The 18,674-nt window shown below is 41.2% G+C and overlaps 3 protein-coding genes, 1 long non-coding RNA gene and 1 other non-coding gene across 6 annotated transcripts; 1 reads left to right on the top strand and 4 right to left on the bottom strand.

Annotated features, from left to right (window-relative positions):
* Window positions 1–936: 936 nt before the first annotated feature.
* Window positions 937–10,552, bottom strand: ppp1r18 (protein phosphatase 1, regulatory subunit 18). 2 transcript variants are annotated; one of them, XM_034891256.1, is made up of 4 exons: window positions 10,232–10,552; window positions 5,910–9,847; window positions 2,383–2,605; window positions 937–1,901 (listed from the first exon to the last, which is right to left on the bottom strand). In XM_034891256.1, exons 2-4 carry the CDS (start codon window positions 9,786–9,788, stop codon window positions 1,882–1,884), a joined length of 4,122 nt encoding a protein of 1,373 aa, XP_034747147.1. In that variant the 5' UTR covers window positions 9,789–9,847; window positions 10,232–10,552; the 3' UTR covers window positions 937–1,881. The 2 variants fall into 2 exon arrangements, with proteins under 2 accessions (XP_034747147.1, XP_034747145.1); XM_034891254.1 differs by having other exon boundaries at window positions 937–2,605.
* Window positions 10,360–15,131, top strand: LOC117956316. The gene is made up of 3 exons (XR_004659230.1): window positions 10,360–10,371; window positions 11,356–11,358; window positions 15,046–15,131. It is a non-coding gene; the product is annotated as an uncharacterized LOC117956316 (long non-coding RNA).
* Window positions 11,930–15,648, bottom strand: nrm (nurim). Its single transcript, XM_034891287.1, has 4 exons — window positions 15,404–15,648; window positions 13,965–14,158; window positions 13,621–13,797; window positions 11,930–12,509 (listed from the first exon to the last, which is right to left on the bottom strand). The coding sequence occupies exons 1-4, from the start codon at window positions 15,552–15,554 to the stop codon at window positions 12,207–12,209; spliced, it is 825 nt and encodes a 274-aa protein (XP_034747178.1). The 5' UTR covers window positions 15,555–15,648; the 3' UTR covers window positions 11,930–12,206.
* trnak-cuu lies at window positions 15,046–15,118 on the bottom strand. Its single transcript has one exon. It is a non-coding gene; the product is annotated as a tRNA-Lys (tRNA).
* A 507-nt stretch (window positions 15,649–16,155) lies between the features above and the next one.
* Window positions 16,156–18,291, bottom strand: limd1b (LIM domains containing 1b). The gene is given in 6 exon segments (XM_034892780.1): window positions 16,156–16,321; window positions 16,426–16,477; window positions 16,645–16,775; window positions 17,916–17,978; window positions 18,081–18,148; window positions 18,267–18,291. Coding segments are annotated over 6 exon segments (423 nt in total). The 3' UTR covers window positions 16,156–16,237.
* Between the last annotated feature and the right edge of the window lie 383 nt (window positions 18,292–18,674).

The raw sequence follows: 18,674 nt of genomic DNA, 5'->3' as shown, positions 1-18,674 counted from the left end.
GTTTTCTTAAATCAGAAATCCACTGTGTTGCATCTGTGTTACAAAAAGCAGCTTTGCTAACTTTTTGCACAATCTCCGCAGAGTGAGATCATCAAAATGAAGAAGAAGAGATCCTGCTACTTTTTCTTCATGGTGGATGTAGATGAGAGTCGCTCGATGGATTCTAGTTTGACAACATCAGTGCATGCGGTAAAAGTCAATCCCCTTCGCGTATTGTTCCTTCGAACTGCGAGCATGCAAAGATTCACGTACCAAGTAAACTGCTACGTAGCTACAAGTCTTTCCACGTGTTGACGTAAAATTGTTTCGGTAAACAGCTACGTCAGAGCTGCTAGACTTTACGTGTGGTGCAGTACCGCATCTCGCCGCACAGTGTCGCTGTTCAACCTCACGGTTAATACAGTTCAGTTGTTTAAAAAACTTTTGTTTTTACTTATCTTTTTGAAAATAGAGTAAAACAACATATCTCTTAACATGGTTAACATGTTCAAAGAAACATGATTACAAAAAAAGTATTTCTCAAAGGGTTCATGACAACTGGGGAAACTCCATCTGTTGGGGGAAATCAGAACTGAACATTGTGGTGAGATGTTTTTTGTTTTTTAAATGCTGTTTCTAAGGTCAAGAATGAACTTCCCATTTTACTATATTTCATATATTTATATTAATTTCACAATACTCATTGATTAAAAGGGAGATAAAGATGATGAACACTTCACTCTGTACATTTAGGGTCCCGTAGTGTGAATAATTGAGATTTCAACGTATTTTTAAAGCAGTTTGAGGTGCCGTATAAATACTGTAAGTGTATGAAAAACGTTCAACCTTCAGAAATGCACACAGCCTGTATTTTAAAACTGTGCCTAGTAGAAACACAAAACACAACCTAAAAATCTGCTTAATATAGGACCTTCTAAATAAAAGAGGAGACCAAACTGTTTTCACAAATATTTATTAGATTTACTTTCTTGAAGCCAGCTTCTTCAACCATCATAGAAAAAAAAGTTTGCACAGAATTTGCATCTTCTTTCACCAATTAAAATGTTAATTAACAAACACAAAACACTCTGTATATATGGTAGAACAGCCAAAAATCAGATAGCAGCTGTATTATGAAGTTAATCTGTTAATAGTTCTAAACTCTGCTTCCTCTAAGGAACTTTCACTCACACAGCTTCCACAGGGCAAAAAAAACAAAAAGAAAATAAGACCTTTATTTATATCCATACACATTAGCTGAATTGTTCCCAAAGTTGTCATTGTGAACATCAAGGCTCAAGTAAACCCCACAAAAGACACAGACCTCTAAAAGCCATCCTGCACACATTGCACCACCCTTGTTCCTGCGCTCAACACCCACTGAGAGAAGGTTTTTCCACAAAGGCTTCAGACAAGAAAAAACATTATAAATGGATCTTCATATCAGCTGTATGGGCAAGTCCAGCAGGCACATGTAACCAGATGATATAAACATCACTCTTCTGTGCTGAGGCAGACTTAAATATAGGAAGAAATTATCATAAAAGAAACTATCAAATATATTAACTACAAAATAAAATCTTGTTTCATTGCATAGACAAGTGATCTTTCACCCAACAGTGCACACCTGAGGGTCTTTTTTTATGTTTATGTTTACTTATACATTCACATTTGTGTCACAATTTCCCTGAAAATAAAAACAGGTGAAATATTTCCACCACAAAAGTATGTTCCTTTTTTCAACTGCATGAATCAAACTGTACATTCTTTCAGACTCATTGATTCTGATACTGGATAACAAACTCAAATCAACACTCAATTCAACAAAACAGAATAAAAATCACGTAATGTTGTTCAACAAAATGTTGGTGATCTCGTCAATTTTGGCGAAGGTGACTGCTTCTACCGAGGGCAAGACTCATCTGGAAGACAGAGAGATGGAGATGGAAGGTAAATAAGGTGAATGTAGATTTATATTCTAATTTATTTTTAGGAGCTGACTTTTTCCCATAACAAAATACTTCTTTTTTTTAACCAAATCTATATTTTTTCACCAATGAGATCTGGGATTGTTCTTTGTAATGAAAGAACGTGTCACCCACAACAGCGAGGCTTATTTTATATAGAGCCCTTTAATTTGGAGAAATAAACTAAACCAGGTGTTGGCTTCACAAGAAATGCAATCATTCAATGTTGATTTTAGTCTTCTCTTAGGATTTGTTGACAAAAAAAAGTACATAGATTATTGTAGAAGTTCAACACAGTTAAAACAAACAAAAAAAGATGAGTAAAGTCCAAACCGATGGAGAGTTTCACAGTGAGACATCCTGAATGGCAAATCAATCTGAATCCATAATCTCACTCATTACACGTTGTGTTTTTTGAGCAGGGGGTGACACTGACCCACTCTTAGACCCCCTCCTGTTGCAATCCCCACGTTCCTTGTACTTTTGGACATGATCGCAACTTCCTCCACTTCAGCTTCCTCATCCTCCTGCATCTCCTCTCCCTGCAGCTTCTCAGTCCTCCACAGGTCTGGAGGGAAGGGGGTACATGCCAGCAAGGAGGTCTCTGATGGGTACTCACACACCTGCTCCAGCTGGTCCTCATTGAAACACACCTTTCCCTGTAGACACAAGTAAAACGAGGATTATTTTACTTTGAAGGGGCTCCAGTTTAATTAGCTTTTCATTACTGCAGATCTTTTACCTGTTTATATTAAGTTTTTAATCAGAAAAAAAGTGTTTGGCATGCGTTGTGTTTATATTCTCTATCATCTACTGATTGAAGGCAAAATGACAAAAAGAATGAGACAACTTGAGCTCAAGCTAGTCTTTGATTTATCAGCAACTGAAAAAGATCCTGGGGCAAAAGAGACAATGGTAGAGGTTTGGAAATTGACAGCACATTAACAGATTTTGACTCATTATCGAGCCCACTTACATACATTTAACATTTGGTTCAAGTGATATCAGGAATTCAAATAGTTTCTTGACTAGTAATACAAGTGGAAAACACAATATCTTCAAAATATCTTAAAATACAAGTTTACAATGAGCAGGTCAAATTAACTGTACAGATACTGCGGACAATGTGAGTCCTTTAAAACAGCAAAGAAGAGGATAAATGTCAAATTAAAATGTCAGTTTTTGACTAGGTACGTGCAAAGAGGAGTGTTTTGGCTATACCAACTGACTTTCCCTCTGTCATGGGCGTACATGGTCAAATGTAAACACAGCTTTGAGGCTCCATGAGCTGTTTGTACTCCGTCAGTGTAATGCTAACTGACAGCATGAGGCTTAGTACAGCAGAAATACTCCCTCTGTAGAGTACTTACTGACTGAACACATCAGACACTAACTTATTGATTATTCAGACACAGATAAACATCCAATCAGCAGAAGCAGAAACTGAGTTTGTCTTATAAGGGTTGACAAGGAGAACAAGGCCTTGTAGGGTTTAACTCATCTTTGCCTGGACTGACGGATATTTGTGTGGAGTTTGTTTACTCAAAGGGCAGCATGGTGGAAACAGACCCAACAGGAAACAGGCCAATGGGTCAGTGCAAAACATCCTCAGTGTGTCTTATAATAACAGTCTCAATGTGTACAGTAGCAAACACATCCAGAGGTGCAGACATGATCTGGACGGAGAATGAAATGTACAAACTATACTGTTACCTTGGTTTCACGCTGACAACGGCTGTCTGCAGAGGAGTGCAGATAATAGCTCTGCATTAGAGAGACTGGACAAATCATGTGAAGGCACTGGAGGCTAATCCTCCCACCCTGAACCCGATTAGCCGGGCCAACACCGCACGACAGCAGTCAATGACAGTTTTCATTAACAGGAAGGTAATATTTAAAGTCATATTTGACCACACTTCTTCCCAGGTTTGAAACGATTTTTAAACAAGACCGCCCCCCATTTTATGCTTTTATGTTTGAAATAGACACAATTACAATCCTTTCAAAGTCATGCATGGGATTGCTTAGAAATGAAAAAAAATTTAAATGATAGAAATGAGTGAATAAGATTGTGAAAAAAATGTCAGAAAACCCGACGTAAGTTTCAAGAGAGGGAATCAAGCAGGGTGAATTTTAATGGAGGCAGTTCAAGATAAAAATAATAAACATACACACAAAGAGGAAAATAAAGGATCTGGAAGACAAGGAGGAGGCAGATCACCCCCCCTCTGTGACATGATGGCGTGGGTTCAGATGGGGGAGGGAAAGAATCCTGACGTCAAACCGTCTGAAGGGCATCAACAAGAGAGCGACAGGTGGTCAGAGAATCACTGCCGTAAAGTGGTCACTCTAAAAGTGGACCGTGCTTATAGATAAATGACTGTTTGATTTAATTTTTTTGTTTCATTAGAGGTCACAGTACACACGGGCTAATCCAGAGAAATTCCTGAGAGGCATCAAATCCTAGTTTCCTTTTCACTCTTATGCCGTTTTGGCAAGTCTTTTGAAACAGATGGTTAAGTGTCAGAGTAGCATTTGGAGATTTCAAGTGGACACCGCGTCACTTCCTCATGTGCGTCCCTTGTTTGGGGGAAGTAAAAAAGTTTGAAAAAGGAAGTGAGCAAAAACATGCAGTGTGACAGGGAGTTTCTGTCACTTTTAATCTGCCCAGTATGTCCAACTGTCATCTATTTTCATATCTTTCTTTAACACTTCTTTCTCTTTCCATTTTACCCACATCATTGACTCGGGGTTAGCGTGATCAAAAGCTGTTTGCCAAGACTCCAGTCTAACAAACCATACCCCTGCTAGGAAACAGCCAAGAAGATACAAAGAATCATTTGTCTAAGAGGAAGGGAGGGCTGACTCATCAAAAACTGCCGAATTGGTGCGATGCAACAAGGAAGCAGTCTGCAACACACTCAGTTTCAGACTGTGGACAAATAGCCAGCAGTTTAACAACTGTAACATGGAAAAAAAATTCTAAAAGGCAGTCAGGTGCAGTGGAACACATGAATACAGTCAGATTCATCACCACTGGGTGGGATAAAAAAGGACAGTTTATTTCTGTTCTACTCCAAACAGAAAGACCTAATGTGAACTTTGACTCTGGTGAGATTTATTTGGGTTGACGCTGCTCAGACTGAATTACTGCAAATCTACTACTGTGTAGTCGTTGCATGCATTCACAGAGACAAGCGTGTGATGTTAGGCTGGCAGACAAAACGAAAAAAAAGAAAGTAGTATGGAGCTGGCTAGTTGTCGTTGTGGTTTCCTCCTCAACTGTCTCCACTGAAGCCTGCAACATTTCTTTAGAAGCGTAAACAAACTAAGGGATGCAATATCAAATACTTTATTTTGCAATATACTTAACCTTATTTTAGCAAACAAAGCAAGTTTGCTTTCACTTTTCTTTTTGCAGTTTTGTGTGTCAATAATAAACCATAATTGTTCATAAATTTGTCTTTTTTTTATTACTGCTGCTCACACACGTTTGACTAAAATATGTATGATTGTGATCATAGGGTAAAAGACAAAAGTCTGAAAAGAAGCAGACCGCAGAAGCAAATGGCAAAGCAGATCAATCCAGGATTTTATGGCTAGGAATCAAGATGTCGTGCTTGATAAGGCTTTAACCAGCTTAGGCCGGTGTCTGTGATCGCACTTCTCAATCAAATAGGATGTTCTTCCAGAGAGAGAAAGGGGATTCTGCCGGGAGATGAGGTGATGTCCTCTGGACTACCTCTGATGAACTCTAGAAAGCAGAGGAGCGACCATTCCTTGGACATCAGAAATGTTCCAATTTGACTTTTTTTGCAACATGACATGCTAAAATTAGTGGAAGATTCAGAAACTGTAATGTCTGCTTATTGGTGCTATTTTTTGTAAGATTAGGAGCACAGTACATCTGTTATTTTTCCCACATTTATCTTAGTGAAAGACGAAAAAAAGGTTTCCACTCACCCTTTTCTGAGACTCTCTGTTCTTGATCAGACAGGACCTCTCCAGATTCTGATATCCGCCAATCACCTTGATCTCCTCCACTGTGGGGTACTTCTTCTTCACTGGCTCGGCCACAGAAGAAGTCGTCTGAACCTGCTGCGATGAGGTTTTGGCTGATTTCGACCCTCCTGCAGTGGACCCCGTTGTAGGCCCCGTCACTCCTCCTCTGGCAGGCTTTTTTGGAGTGATAGTCATGGTGGCACCTCTCTTCACTTGACCTCCAGAGGCACTCCTGATAGAGAAGAGGGCAGGCGATGGGGTCGGAGATGGAGAGACACTAGGAGATTGGGCAGGAGAAAGGGAGCTTGGGGAGGAGGCCGGGGTCGGCGCGTGATCCGAGGGTTTCAGAGTATTGTCCGGGGATGGGCTCCTGAGAAGTGACGGGGTGACGGTGGTAGTTTGGTTAGATTGTTTGAGCTGAGATGTTGGAGAACCAACACGGCAAGGAGACACTTTTGGGCTCAATTCTGACGTTTCTTGATCTTTCTCTGGGGTCTTGCCATCATCCTCAACCTGGTGCTTTAATGCTCCTCTGGGGCTTTGTTGCCCCTTTGTCTCTCTGTCCTTAAAAGGGGTGTTTGATGACATGCAAGACTTCAGTGTTTCCTGCTCTTTCAGCTGAAACTGCTCTATCTGTCGTTGTATTGTCTGAACCCCGCAAATGTCCTTACCCGAGAATGCTTTACTCTCCCCCTGCTGTGCGCTTGACACAATGGGCTTCCCTTTAACCAGGTGCACTGATGGGATGTCTACAGTCCTCTCCCTCAGACACAAGCCTGACCTTGAGCCAACTGTTTCCAAGTTGTAGATCCTACTCATGGTTGCGAGGGAGCTGAGATGAGGCGGCAAAGGGGAGAGAGATTGCACAGGCGATGTATATTCCTCTTCTTCCTCTTCTGAGAACTCCTTTTCCTTCTTCTCCTCTTCCTCCTCCTCCTCCTCCCCTTCTTTTCTACTCCCGTATTGACCCCTGTGGCGCCTCAGCTCTTCTTCCACATGTTTCAGGGGCTTGTTTTCATCCTCAGATATCTGAAAGCTGTCAGAGACAACTACAGAGGCATCCGTGATGTAGCCGCTCGTTACTTCCTCTGCTCTGACAGCTTGTGACTGTGGGACAGAAGCAGGAAGTTGAAGGCAGGTTTTCAACATGGCAACTTCCTGTGTGACGTCAAAAGCAATGGTGGCTGTCTGTACTACTGCATTTTCCTGTCCCCTCTCTGCTTCGACCAGCTTCTTCCGCATATGAGCTGCAGCTTCCCACTCTTTCTCTATTTCAGTTCCCCTCTCGTTCTGCCTGTCCCCAGCTGTCTGAGTGTCGTTTACCTCTGCACCTTCCTTCCCGCCTCCATCTTGTGCCTCCCTTTGTCTCAGCCTCTCCAGCTCTCTTTGTCTGATTTTCTCTCGCAGGGACTCAATGCGGCTCAGGGGTTTTCCGATCCTCCAGCTAGCCCTCCTCTCAACCCCTTTACCCACGTCCCAGTCTTGCCCCTTGTTGCTTTGACTCACAGCCTTTTTTTTCTCCAGCATTTCTTCAGCAACATAGAACACACTTCTGGGGATTTGAATCTCGAGGGGACCTGGAGAGATCACCATGGGTGGAATCTTTTTCGGAGATCTGGGAGTTACATCATGAATAAGGTTCTCAAATCCAAGATCCTGATCTGATCCTTTGGTCATTTCACACGAAGCCTTGTGAGCCCTTTCTCCTTTCTCGTTGCTATAAACAGTTGTGTCTCCTATTTGCTCTATTTTACTTATAAGCTCTTCTGTGTGTTGGGACAAAACAGAGTTTGTCAGGTAAGGTCCTTGTGGTCCTGTACCAATCCACTCTGGCCCTCTATGTGGGTCTCTAGCCCTATCTGTGACAGTACAGAGCAGACTGGAGCACTCTGTGAAAGTGGATTCAACGTGACTCTTCGATAAAGTTTCAGGTGGAATTGTTCTTTCGAATCCCTCAATCTGTCTTCCTTCCCCTGAATCTTTTTCTACACTCATCTCCTTTTCTAAACTTGTATCACCTGTTTGCCGTTTCACCTCTCTTTGAGCTCTTGCTTTCCCGTCCTGCCTGATTGCAACTCTTCTAGCAAACGAGATTCCCTCTGTGTTTTTGACCGATGCCACCGTGAACCCCTCGTCTCCATCTGCATCACATGCCCTTTTTGCAGCCCTTGTGTCAACAGGCTCCACTTTCTTAACTTCGCTCCTGTGTTGGATGGAGAAACACACTTCTGCTTCATTTCTGCTTTGCATGGGCATCCCCTTCTCATCCTCATGTTTTAAATGTTTATCTCTATGATTTCTAAACTGGTCTTTATCTAAAAGCGGTGTGCACCCCAGTTTGCACTTTGTTGTGGTTTCCTTCCCTAAGCCTGCAACATCAACCCACAGCGCTGTGGTCTTCTCTGAATGTATCCTCTCACGCCTTTTCCTCTCAAAATACCCATTGTCATCTAAACCATTCTCTTTAGCACAAATGACACGATCAGAGAAGCTCAATGAGCGTCTCGGCACACCTTTCGTGAGCATATTCCTCTCGTCTGCCTCAGATCGCAGGTCATCTTCATCTCCTGAATATTTTCTCCTCCCGGGCCGGATGAAATTATCGGAGCTTTTGGATCGAGATGGAGGCTTGGGGTACTGTCCGAACTTGCTGACTAGCTGGCTAACCCTCCCGCCTCTATCAACGAACAAATTATCATCCAAGCTGTCCTTTCTGTCGTCTTTAATAACTGTCGCCTGGCCCCATGGTCTCTCTTTATCTTTTTCTCTCAGCCAGGACATATCTGTTCTGAGCTCTCTGCTAAAACTCTCCCTCTTTTCATCCATGCTGCACTTTATCTCTCCATCATCCCTACCAGAACCACTCCTTCCTCCTCCTTCTGGACTTCTTTCTTCAGGGCTTGCAGAGGGCTTTATGATCAGAACCTCAGAGGCTCGGATCTCAGTGATGCTCCCTCCTCCGGCCAGGATCTCCCTCAAGTCCATCTTCATCCCTCTCTTCCCCTGGTCCTCCTCGGGCCTCTCCCTCTCCGTCTCCCTCCATCTACCCCGTCTCTCGTCGCTGCCCTTCCTGTCCTGTTCAATGATGATGATATTGTCGGCTCGGATAGTACGAAGACATGGGATGTGGTGAGAAAAGGAATTAGATGGCGGATCTGTTTCTTTTTCCTCATCGTCTCTTCTAACTTTAAGGAATTCCCGCTCCCTGCCTGCATATTGAATTGACTCTTTCCATTGGTTGCTATTCTCTCTTTCTCTTCCTTGACTCCTGTCCCTGCTCCTCTCTTTTTCCCGTCCCTCACTTAAATCTCTGAATCTCTCTATTTTCAGCTCTATATCTCTTTCTCTTCCTGAGTCCCCATCTTGACCCTTGGGGCTCAATTTGTCTTTCTCCCTCTCCTTAACTTCCGGCTCGTTCCCCCCTTCTATATCCCTGCCCTTTCTCCAAGCACTCTGTGTGCGAATAAATGGGTTTTCATGAACTGGAACTATAGTTTCTATGGACACCTGACTCTCTGGTTTGAGGTCTGCATCCAGCCATTGCCCTGGATCTGGACTAAGTGATGATTCACTTTCTAAACTGACTGTCACAAAGCTATCTATGTCACTTAGACTATCCGATCTGACATCGACCTGCAGCAGACACATATCTCTATCCTTTTCTCTGTCACCCAAATTGTCCTGCTTCGCCTTCCTCCGCTGGATGATCCCTCGCTTCCAGGCGGGCATGCTGGCAAACTTCTCCTCCTCCTCTTTCCCTCTCCTCTCTCGCTCCTCCTCCTCTCTCCTCTTTTTCTCCAGCAGGAGTTGTTTCCATTCCGGCAGAGAGGAGACAGACATAGCCAAAACAGGTTTTGAACAAGATAGTTGCCGGATTCTGCTGAGCCTCTGGGTAATGTCTGCAAATAAAAAAATTATGAATTAAAATCAGTTCTCTCTCACAACCATGTTAAATACAGGTGGCCATTCTCCAAATTGAACTTTTGGAGCATAATGAAGAATACAACTTCAAAATATTTGAGTGTCATATCAAGTTTATAGGTATTTATAGTGTTTAATGGCAAATAGAAAGATGCAAATCACATTGTGGGATATTTGACTATACAAGCCTGCAGTCCTAGTTGACATGTTGTCTGAGTCAGGTCACACTGAGTCACACTTTCATCTTTAAAAAAAGAAAATACTATCCATAGAGTTATTAAATTAACATAATGCACCTGTAACAGAAATCCACTCTCTGACTTTGTGTAATATTTAGGATGAAAGTGTTTTATCAGACTCACCAAAAACCCGAAGAAATCATCCGCTCCGACTTTACAGTTGTCATCTCCACTTGCGCGTTTTGGCTGTGCGTAATGCACTCCACTCCTCGAGAACCACTATCGTTAATATGTAACAGATTAATCTAGAGTTTTAAAAAGACGTCAAATCACCCAACGACCCGACTGTCCATCAGAGCATGAAAACACCTCCGTTGTCGGTATAGTAGTAAAAATGTCCAGCTTCAGAGCTGCAGCACTGTAATCCGATAATTCCATTAAATTCCGTCAGGGGAGTTTAGTGGCACACACCATATTGTCGGACCAAAAGGCGTTTAAAGAACATACTGTAGCCGTCTGCCCGGGCAGCAACCTCCCACCCCCACCCTCGTCTCATCCCTCTGTCCCGCAGGGCTAATTGGAAAAGATGTGGAGGTGGAGGGGGGTGTGAAACGGGCTATGGAGTCAGCACGGCAGTGGATGGAGGAGCTGCAAGAGTTTACCTGCAGCTCCTCCATCAGGGAGTGAGATCAACCTCCCTCACATGGCGTGTTTTTAAAAATCATTTACTAGTTTTCTATTTGCATTTTTCATGCCAGAACATGCAACTCTGCTTCCTTGAATTTTAACAAGACAAGTGAATAGGCTGTAAAACATAACCGTATCCACTGTTGTTCTGAAAACAGCTGAAAATGGTAAAGAAGAAAGAAGCTAAAATATACATAACTTTACATGATAAATCAAACAATAGGCATCTTAGTGAAACCAAATATACATTCACCTGCAGGTTTCCGGTTATGTTCTTCACAAACAAAAGTAAGATTTTGATCATTTCGGTATTTTAAGTTGTCTGGGTTAATGTTTTAAAAGAAAAAGCATGGTGCAGTTTCAGGAATTGAGTTTGTTAATATTATTTCTTTCTTCTTGTACAATTTTCGAGGATTTCTCAATTTATGTTTGGACAGCCAAGCAAATATGTTTCAATATGAGTATTCTTTACATAGGCCTATTTCACCAACTATTTGTTTTGGTGCAAGCAGGAGATTACTGAAAAATGTCATCTTAATGTCACAATCTCCATGTTTGTTGTTATCTCTACAGTCAGTCTGAAAGGTGTTGATTCAACTGTATGATCATTTTGGAGGGAGCTTGTGGTGCTGTTGAGTTGTATTGTGTTACACTCACAGGTGTTTCTATCATATTGTCCACCCCATATCAGAAACACCTCGAATATAAAAGATTGCAAATAGACCAAAAGCATGTCAAACACCTACAGTATACAGCTTATCACATTTATTCAACATGGTCTTGAAAATAGTTATTTTTGTCATTACAGTGAACACAATGCAGACAACTAGTACTAGCATACACTACATGTTAAATGTAAGATTACAGTAACAAAGATTACAGTGATTTGATGTTTGAAATACCAACTGTATTCACTTTGTTCATGACGATACTGTTGATGTGTCCCCAACATAACATAAAGCAACTGAGGAACTACATTCATAATCTTGGAAATGCAATTTGTTATTCATTATAGCTGCAAATTCTGAAAATGAAGGCTGCATTTTTGTGCTTTTTGACAGTGTTAAACCTCAGTGGTACATTCTTTTTCAAGTACAATTAAACTTGAAAATAAGTGGTCAGAGAAATACGTTGTACCTACAGTTGGAACCTAACATGCCTATAAAAAATATACTGTATCATAAACCAAATAAACTCCATATATTTGAGAATTTGTTCCTACATTTAATCAGAATATATAGAAATATTCTCAAAAATAAAAAATAATAATTGTGTTATCAAATGTAGGAATAAAATCTCCTTCATAAAATCTCATACACAGTGAAAAGAGAACATTAAAAAAAAAGTATTAGTGTCAAGCAGTGTCATTATTATTTAGCGCAGCAGATAACCCGGCTTTTTGAGAACTCAGTTTCTAATAATTGTAAAACAGCAGCCAGTTTCACATCGCAGCAGTAAGAGCACCTTCGCTTCACCTGTCCTTGTGGTCGCTGGCGACAGAGCTGCCATGGTGCAGCTCGGCAAAGAGCTGCAGCTTGCTGTTAAGCTGGACGCAGAGGTAGCTTACATCCTGTTTGTCCAGAGAGTGTGCCAGGGCCAGATAGGTTGACAGCGTCGCCGCCAGCAGGAGCCTGTCCAGGGATAACGCTGGCAGAAGCCACAGCACCACGCCCAGCTCCACGCACACTGGGTGGCGGAGGTGAGACAGGAGGCGCTGAGCACCAGGTGACTTATGGGACAGGGGGTCCCCTAAACCGAGACAACTGTAATACACCTGAGGGAGCAGAGGGGAGGAAAGGGTGAGGAGGAGAGAGACCAATTAGCTTAAGCAGAAGCACCAATAACAAGTCAAGACAAGTGTTTACATAATAATTTAGAGGTTTTAATAATCACTGTCACAACTTACATACTCCCTGCTTCACTCTATTTTTTTTATTTTATTTTATCAAGTTGTTGTTTTAGCATCATATCAAAATGAGGATATCAATCCTGGATGAAGACGTGAAAGAGTTAGTGGTTGAACTAATTAGGATGTTTGTGCTTTTGAGGTCTTCATCTGAGCGTGATGAGGTTTGTCTGGTATAAAATATGTAGGGGCTAAAAGTTCAATTCTGACAGCTTGTTCTTATAAACACAGATGGTAGTAATGGAAGTCTAATCACAACTGAAAATGTTGCCAGAAAATGTAATGTGATACATTTCACATTTAATTATGAACATATCAGAAGTACACAGCACTACATCTTCCTCAACTTTTGTGATACATACTGTATGCCTTTTAGTTATGGCAGAGCAATGTGTAAGAAACTAAAATTAATCACACACTACTGAGTTAAAGGTCCCATGGCATGAATATTTCACTTTATTAGTTTTTTTGTTTTTAATAATATGAGTTCCCCCAGCCATGCATACATATCATAAAAGCTCAGATGAGCCAATCTGGAATCTTGCCCCTTATGAGGTCATAAGGCAATGTTACCTCAGTTTTTTCTGCTTTTCCCGCCCAGAGAATTTGGCCCGCCAATGAGAGAGAGACATCATGGCTTTCACATAAGCAAAGTCGCAGTAGGTCAAGGCCACACCCCCAGCCTCCACCTTGCCCCCCCTCCTCCTCAAAAGCTACAGAGCTACAAAGAATAAAATGTGGAACTAATGAATGTTTGTTCTGCAAACTTTAATTTCCACCTTTTGTTTTACATTTAAATAACAGGCCATCTTGTGGCCTTGTGATTAACGTAACACTACATAGCATATACTGTAATCATTTGTGGATCTTTATCAAATATTAATCCACTTCTCTCTTTGTGTGTCTTTCACTTCTCAACTGTCATACACAGGATAAATGCCTGTTTAAAAAAAATTTAAATGTAATACTGATAAGTTACCTGCTTGATGCCCAGCAGTTCAGGGTAGTCAAAGATCATGAGGATGCTGCAGATGATTGCCCAGCAGAGGAAGTGCAGACTGAAGCAGAGCAGAGGGAACCAGATACTCCAGGGTGCATGACGCACTGACCACAGACAGGGGGCGCCAGTCACAGGCTGCCAGTAACGCATCAAGATCTAACACAGGGTACATTAGAATGATAGAGCCATAGAGTGGTGTAGAGAAACAAGATCCAATATGAAACCCAAAACATGTTCAACTGTAACTCCTGTTAGAAGTTGCACTCTTGCAAGTGCAGTAAAATGACAATGTACTGTATTCAATTAGAATTGTGTTGTTGTACCTGGAGTGCCAGCACTGTGGTGAAGCAGTATGCTGTCCTGTTCAGGGCCCCCAGCACTGACTGGAGGGCCTGTTTTACAGGTGACCAGGCCAGCAGACTGTGCTGTGTGATGAAGAAAGCCAGCAGCCCCAAATCCACAACAAGAGACCCAAGGACAGAGCTGTCCTGCAGAGCCACCGACCACGGTATGGAGTCTTAGATGTAGGCAAATGATGTGAAGAGAAAGTTCATGCAAAAACTTTTTTAAGTTTGAATATTGTCATGAGTTGTGTTTATATGAGCATTGAAAAACACTCATTAAAAATATTTGTAATCAACTCACAAAGGAGCTATAATTGATAAAATTGATAAATGGTGTTCTTTTCAGTCTTTCTGCCTTGCCTTGCCTTGCCTTGCCTTGCCTTGCCTTGCCTTCTTTTCGGTCATTAAATTCAAATAAATAAAAAGTAAGATGTAGAGTGAAGCTGTAGTTTATTTAGCCTATCAAATATGAAAAACATATATGGACAAGCTGCACTGTTCAGACCATAATCAAAAGTTTATTTCAAATTAAGAATACAAAATTAGGTTAATTGACTGAAGTTTATGTCTACATGCAGTCTTTTTGCACACTGTACCATGAAGACATTATGAACACACAATTAGCTTACTATTTGCAAGCACTCAAGCATTAAACATGCCACAGAACAACATAACCCAGACTATGGACCTAATGCAAGCCTACATATAGTCCTTTTTATCACTTTCATTGAATTTAAGAAAATACAATTGAACAATTTTGTATTTTTCCCAGTAGAAAATATTTATGTTTCCACTATGGAATGTCTCAAACCTATGCCCATTAACAAAAATGCTGCTGCTCAACCGAAATCAAAAGTCGGCAAAATAACGACATGCGACATGCGTTGGAATGATTCCTCACACTTTTTAAAAAGCAGTTAAAAACAACATGATACTTTTTGAGGGTACTGGAGGAGCATTGACACTGACACATTGCAAAACCTTGTTAAGGTCGAATTTGGCATGCACATAGACTGTATAAATATTAATATAACGGTCTATAGGCATGCATAAAGATAAGCGCCCAACGTGGGGCTCGAACCCACGACCCTGAGATTAAGAGTCTCATGCTCTACCGACTGAGCTAGCCGGGCACTAAACCCTTGCGCCATTTATGTGGAATATCAGGTTTCAGTAACATGAACACCTACGCATGAGATTGCGATAAAGTACAGAAGCTAAATTTGCTCACCATAAACCATAACCTCTTTCATTATATTAAACACCTCCTCCTATGCAGTTGTTGTTACAATGTAACAATAATTGCACCTACCCAAGCCCTGACAGCTATTTCATTTTAGCTAGCTAAGTTTCATTAACAACTCGGCAAAAGTTAGCCAACTTTGTCTGGCCGCCTGCCAGCAGCAGAAAGTACCTACCCTGACAGAGTGTCGTCTCCCCGGTGATGTTGTGGTAAATGGCTCGAAACGATATAAACCGAATGAAGTCTGCACCGGATATGGAAACAAACGCAAAGTTGAGCAGAGACACGGTCCAGAGAGCCCAGCCACGTATCGTGACTGACGCCATTTCAATCAGCGTTAATCTTCATTTACCAACTTCCACACATAGTGATTTGGGTTTCTTCCGGGAGAGGAGTTGGTGTTAATACCGAATATTGACACACGGTGTCGCTGCTGTGTGGTACAACCAGTAAGCGGAAGTACACGAGTTCCCATGCTGTCAACAGTCTATGTGTCAAAGTGTTTTTTTAGGCGACATTTAGTTGAATTTCACTTTTGCTTTATCCACTTGAAGTTAGGGCAACGTAATAATGCATACGATGATGTTTGATCACAGTCTGCACGGCTAGTTCCAAATTAGTGGATGTATTGTCCACCAAAGAAAGGAAAATTTAAGCTTACAAAAGCACTGTATAAAACACAGGGAACTATTAGAAATACGATTATTTTTAAACGAAATACTTAAAACATCATCTCTTGTCCTTGAGGTATTGAAGTATTCAAGATTCCTTTGAAGTTTCCTTATTATTTTGCTGGCCATGTAAACCATTCTAGCCTGCTTATTGCATAAAATTAATATGAAACGGATAGCACAAAAATATACTCAAGACTTTAGAGGGCCTTTAATGTAGACCGGATATTGTTTAAAATACTACAGATTAATCAAATTATGTTTCATATATTTATATATAAATAAACAAGACCAGCAGAAAAAAAGAAAGAAAGATGCATGCCAAGTTGCTCCAGTCTTCAAATGAGGTTGACCTCACCAATGTAGCACTCTACATGGTAATTTCTGTCAAAGGACACCACTCGAATAGAATCTGTCAACCCCTGAAACAGTCAACAAATGGAGGGTAATTGTAACGATAATTTCTCAAAAACTAAAGTATCAATTACTTTTTTTTGACATTAATCAAAAAATCCATTCAGCTCACCTCAGTTGGCAATATCGGCACCTTGCATGCAGCACACAGTGGAGCTTGGACCCTGGAAAGAAGAAGAAGTTTCAGCAAAAGTTCACAGAAACTCAAGTCACTCATTATGTGACTTATCTCCTGTGTAGCCTGTCTGGCAGGGTTAGGTTTCTTCTTTTGTCTGTAGTGTGAAGCTTGGCCTATTGTTGTACTTGTACAGGTCCTGTATGAGTAACTCACTTATGGTAGTCGCTAACACAGTAAACTCTGGTGTCTGCGTCTACAGAGAAGGGCTGACCCTCCAGGCTCTGTCTGCAGACCACACAGCGAAAGCACGACGGGTGGTAGGACTTCCCATGAGCCTGCAAAACCTGACGATGCAAAAAGTACACAATGTCAGAGCACAGTGGTGAAAAGTAACTATGTACATTTACTCAAGTACTTAAGTGCAATTTTAAGGTACTTGCTTCCATTTATACCATACTACATTGCAGAGAGGAATGTTCTTCTTTGTTCTCAACATCGATTATTGTATAATTTTAGTTAGGCTATAATACTTTGCTTTAGATCCACAAAATATTATCAACAAATACATTATGTAAATGTGCTGTATTTATATAGCGCTTTTCTAGTCTTAACGACTATTCAAAGCGCTTTTACAGCATACATTCACCAATCACACACATTCATACACTGTGGCCGAGGCTGCCATACATGGTGCCACCTGCTCATGAGATAAACACTCAAACACATTCACAGTCAAATGCGCAGCATTGGAGGCAACTCGGGGTTCAGTGTCTTGCCCAAGGACACTTCGACATGCGACTGCAGGGCCAAGGGATCGAACCACCAACCTTCCGATTGGCAGGTAACCGCTCTACCACTGAGCCACAGCCACCGCTACCCTGCAGTATTGTGCAACCCATGATCAAAAGTTGGGGGTGGCAGCTCAGTCTGTAGGGAGTTGGGTTGGCAACCAGACGGTTGCTGGTTCAAGTCACCTTTCGGACTAAAGTACAGTGTGTGGGCTCGTGGCTGGAGAGGTACACTTGAGCAAGGCACCCAGCTGCTGAGGGCTGGTCATGCTTGGGCAGCCCCCTCACTCTGACATCTCTCCATTAGTGCATGTAAAGGACCTGAGCGTGTGTGTGTATTTTCAGGCCTGTGTGTAATAACAACAAATTGTAATTTGCCCATTGGGGATCAAAAAAGAGAAAATTATTACATTAAAAAAACAAGCCACCTTTACTAGCTGCAACATAATGTCCAATTGAATGCATCAGTAATATAATAAGCATAAGTCTGAACTTCTACTTTGGGTACTTTTCCTATATTTTAATGCTAATGCTTTTCCCCATTTACTTAAATTGTGAATTCAGACTTTTGTAACAGTATTTCTACACTGTGATTTTCATTTTACTCAAGTAAAAGATATGAGTACTTCTTCTACCACGGGTGAGATCATGCACCACAAATGGATGTGCACATGCCGTAATTGAATATATACTCACCATGTCCAAGATTAAAAACCCACCGCTGTTACATGCCTCTGAGGATGAGTGAACTCCTGAGTACTATATTCAATGATAAAACAATTCACTCATTAAATGTCTGGTTGACGGCTGTAATTTTTTGTCAAATTGAGTACAGGAATGCTAAAAATGGGATATTCTTACAAAAAAATCCTCCTCACAGTAGATTTTTCATGACACTGAATAAAATGGATTCCCACTGAGCTTTTCACCTACATAAAACATAAAACAAAGGACAAAGACCAAGGCATATGTTAATTTCATTTCATATAAGAATTAAGTTCAACTTAAAATTCTCATTTCAGCCATGAAAAAGTTTTTGAGTGATACCAGAAAATAATACCCAAAGATGCATTTCTAACTTGGATCTTTGCTTAATTAGTCATGAATTTTTAATGGTATAAAGAAATACCAAAGATTGTAAGTCAGGTTGTGAGGGTCTTTAAGATATTTTGGACCCAAATCATGAACATTTTCCCTCACATCAAGAGAACTCACTGCAAACACTGCAGGTAAAACAAGCACAATGGAATAACTGTCCCACCGCTTTACTGCAGCGTGCACAGCTTCCTGTACACACAACACAAAGAAGAAACACCAAAAAAAATGGTTACTGTGATTCTCGCTTCATTGACTGAAAGCATACCGTACAGACTGACAACACACTCACACACATTCTGATTAATGACCTGTCTATGTAACCTGCAGAGTGCTGAAATACATTACCACTAAAACTCT

This window comes from Etheostoma cragini, chromosome 14, assembly GCF_013103735.1.
Source record: "Etheostoma cragini isolate CJK2018 chromosome 14, CSU_Ecrag_1.0, whole genome shotgun sequence".
NCBI classification, from domain to species: domain Eukaryota; kingdom Metazoa; phylum Chordata; class Actinopteri; order Perciformes; family Percidae; genus Etheostoma; species Etheostoma cragini.
The sequence above is the reverse complement of the archived record's forward strand: the minus strand, read 5'-3'. Positions and strand labels throughout refer to the sequence as shown.

Coding starts and splice junctions, on each gene's coding strand:
- ppp1r18 (XM_034891254.1), bottom strand. CDS start 9,788: ATGTCTGTCTCCTCTCTGCCGGAATGGAAACAACTCCTGCTGGAGAAA. Junction 2,606..5,909: donor ACAGAGAGTCTCAGAAAAGG/GTGAGTGGAAAC, acceptor TTGTGTCTACAG/GGAAAGGTGTGTTTCAATGA.
- nrm (XM_034891287.1), bottom strand. CDS start 15,554: ATGGCGTCAGTCACGATACGTGGCTGGGCTCTCTGGACCGTGTCTCTG. Junction 13,798..13,964: donor CCACAGTGCTGGCACTCCAG/GTACAACAACAC, acceptor ACCCTGTGTTAG/ATCTTGATGCGTTACTGGCA. Junction 12,510..13,620: donor AACTGCTGGGCATCAAGCAG/GTAACTTATCAG, acceptor CTGCTCCCTCAG/GTGTATTACAGTTGTCTCGG.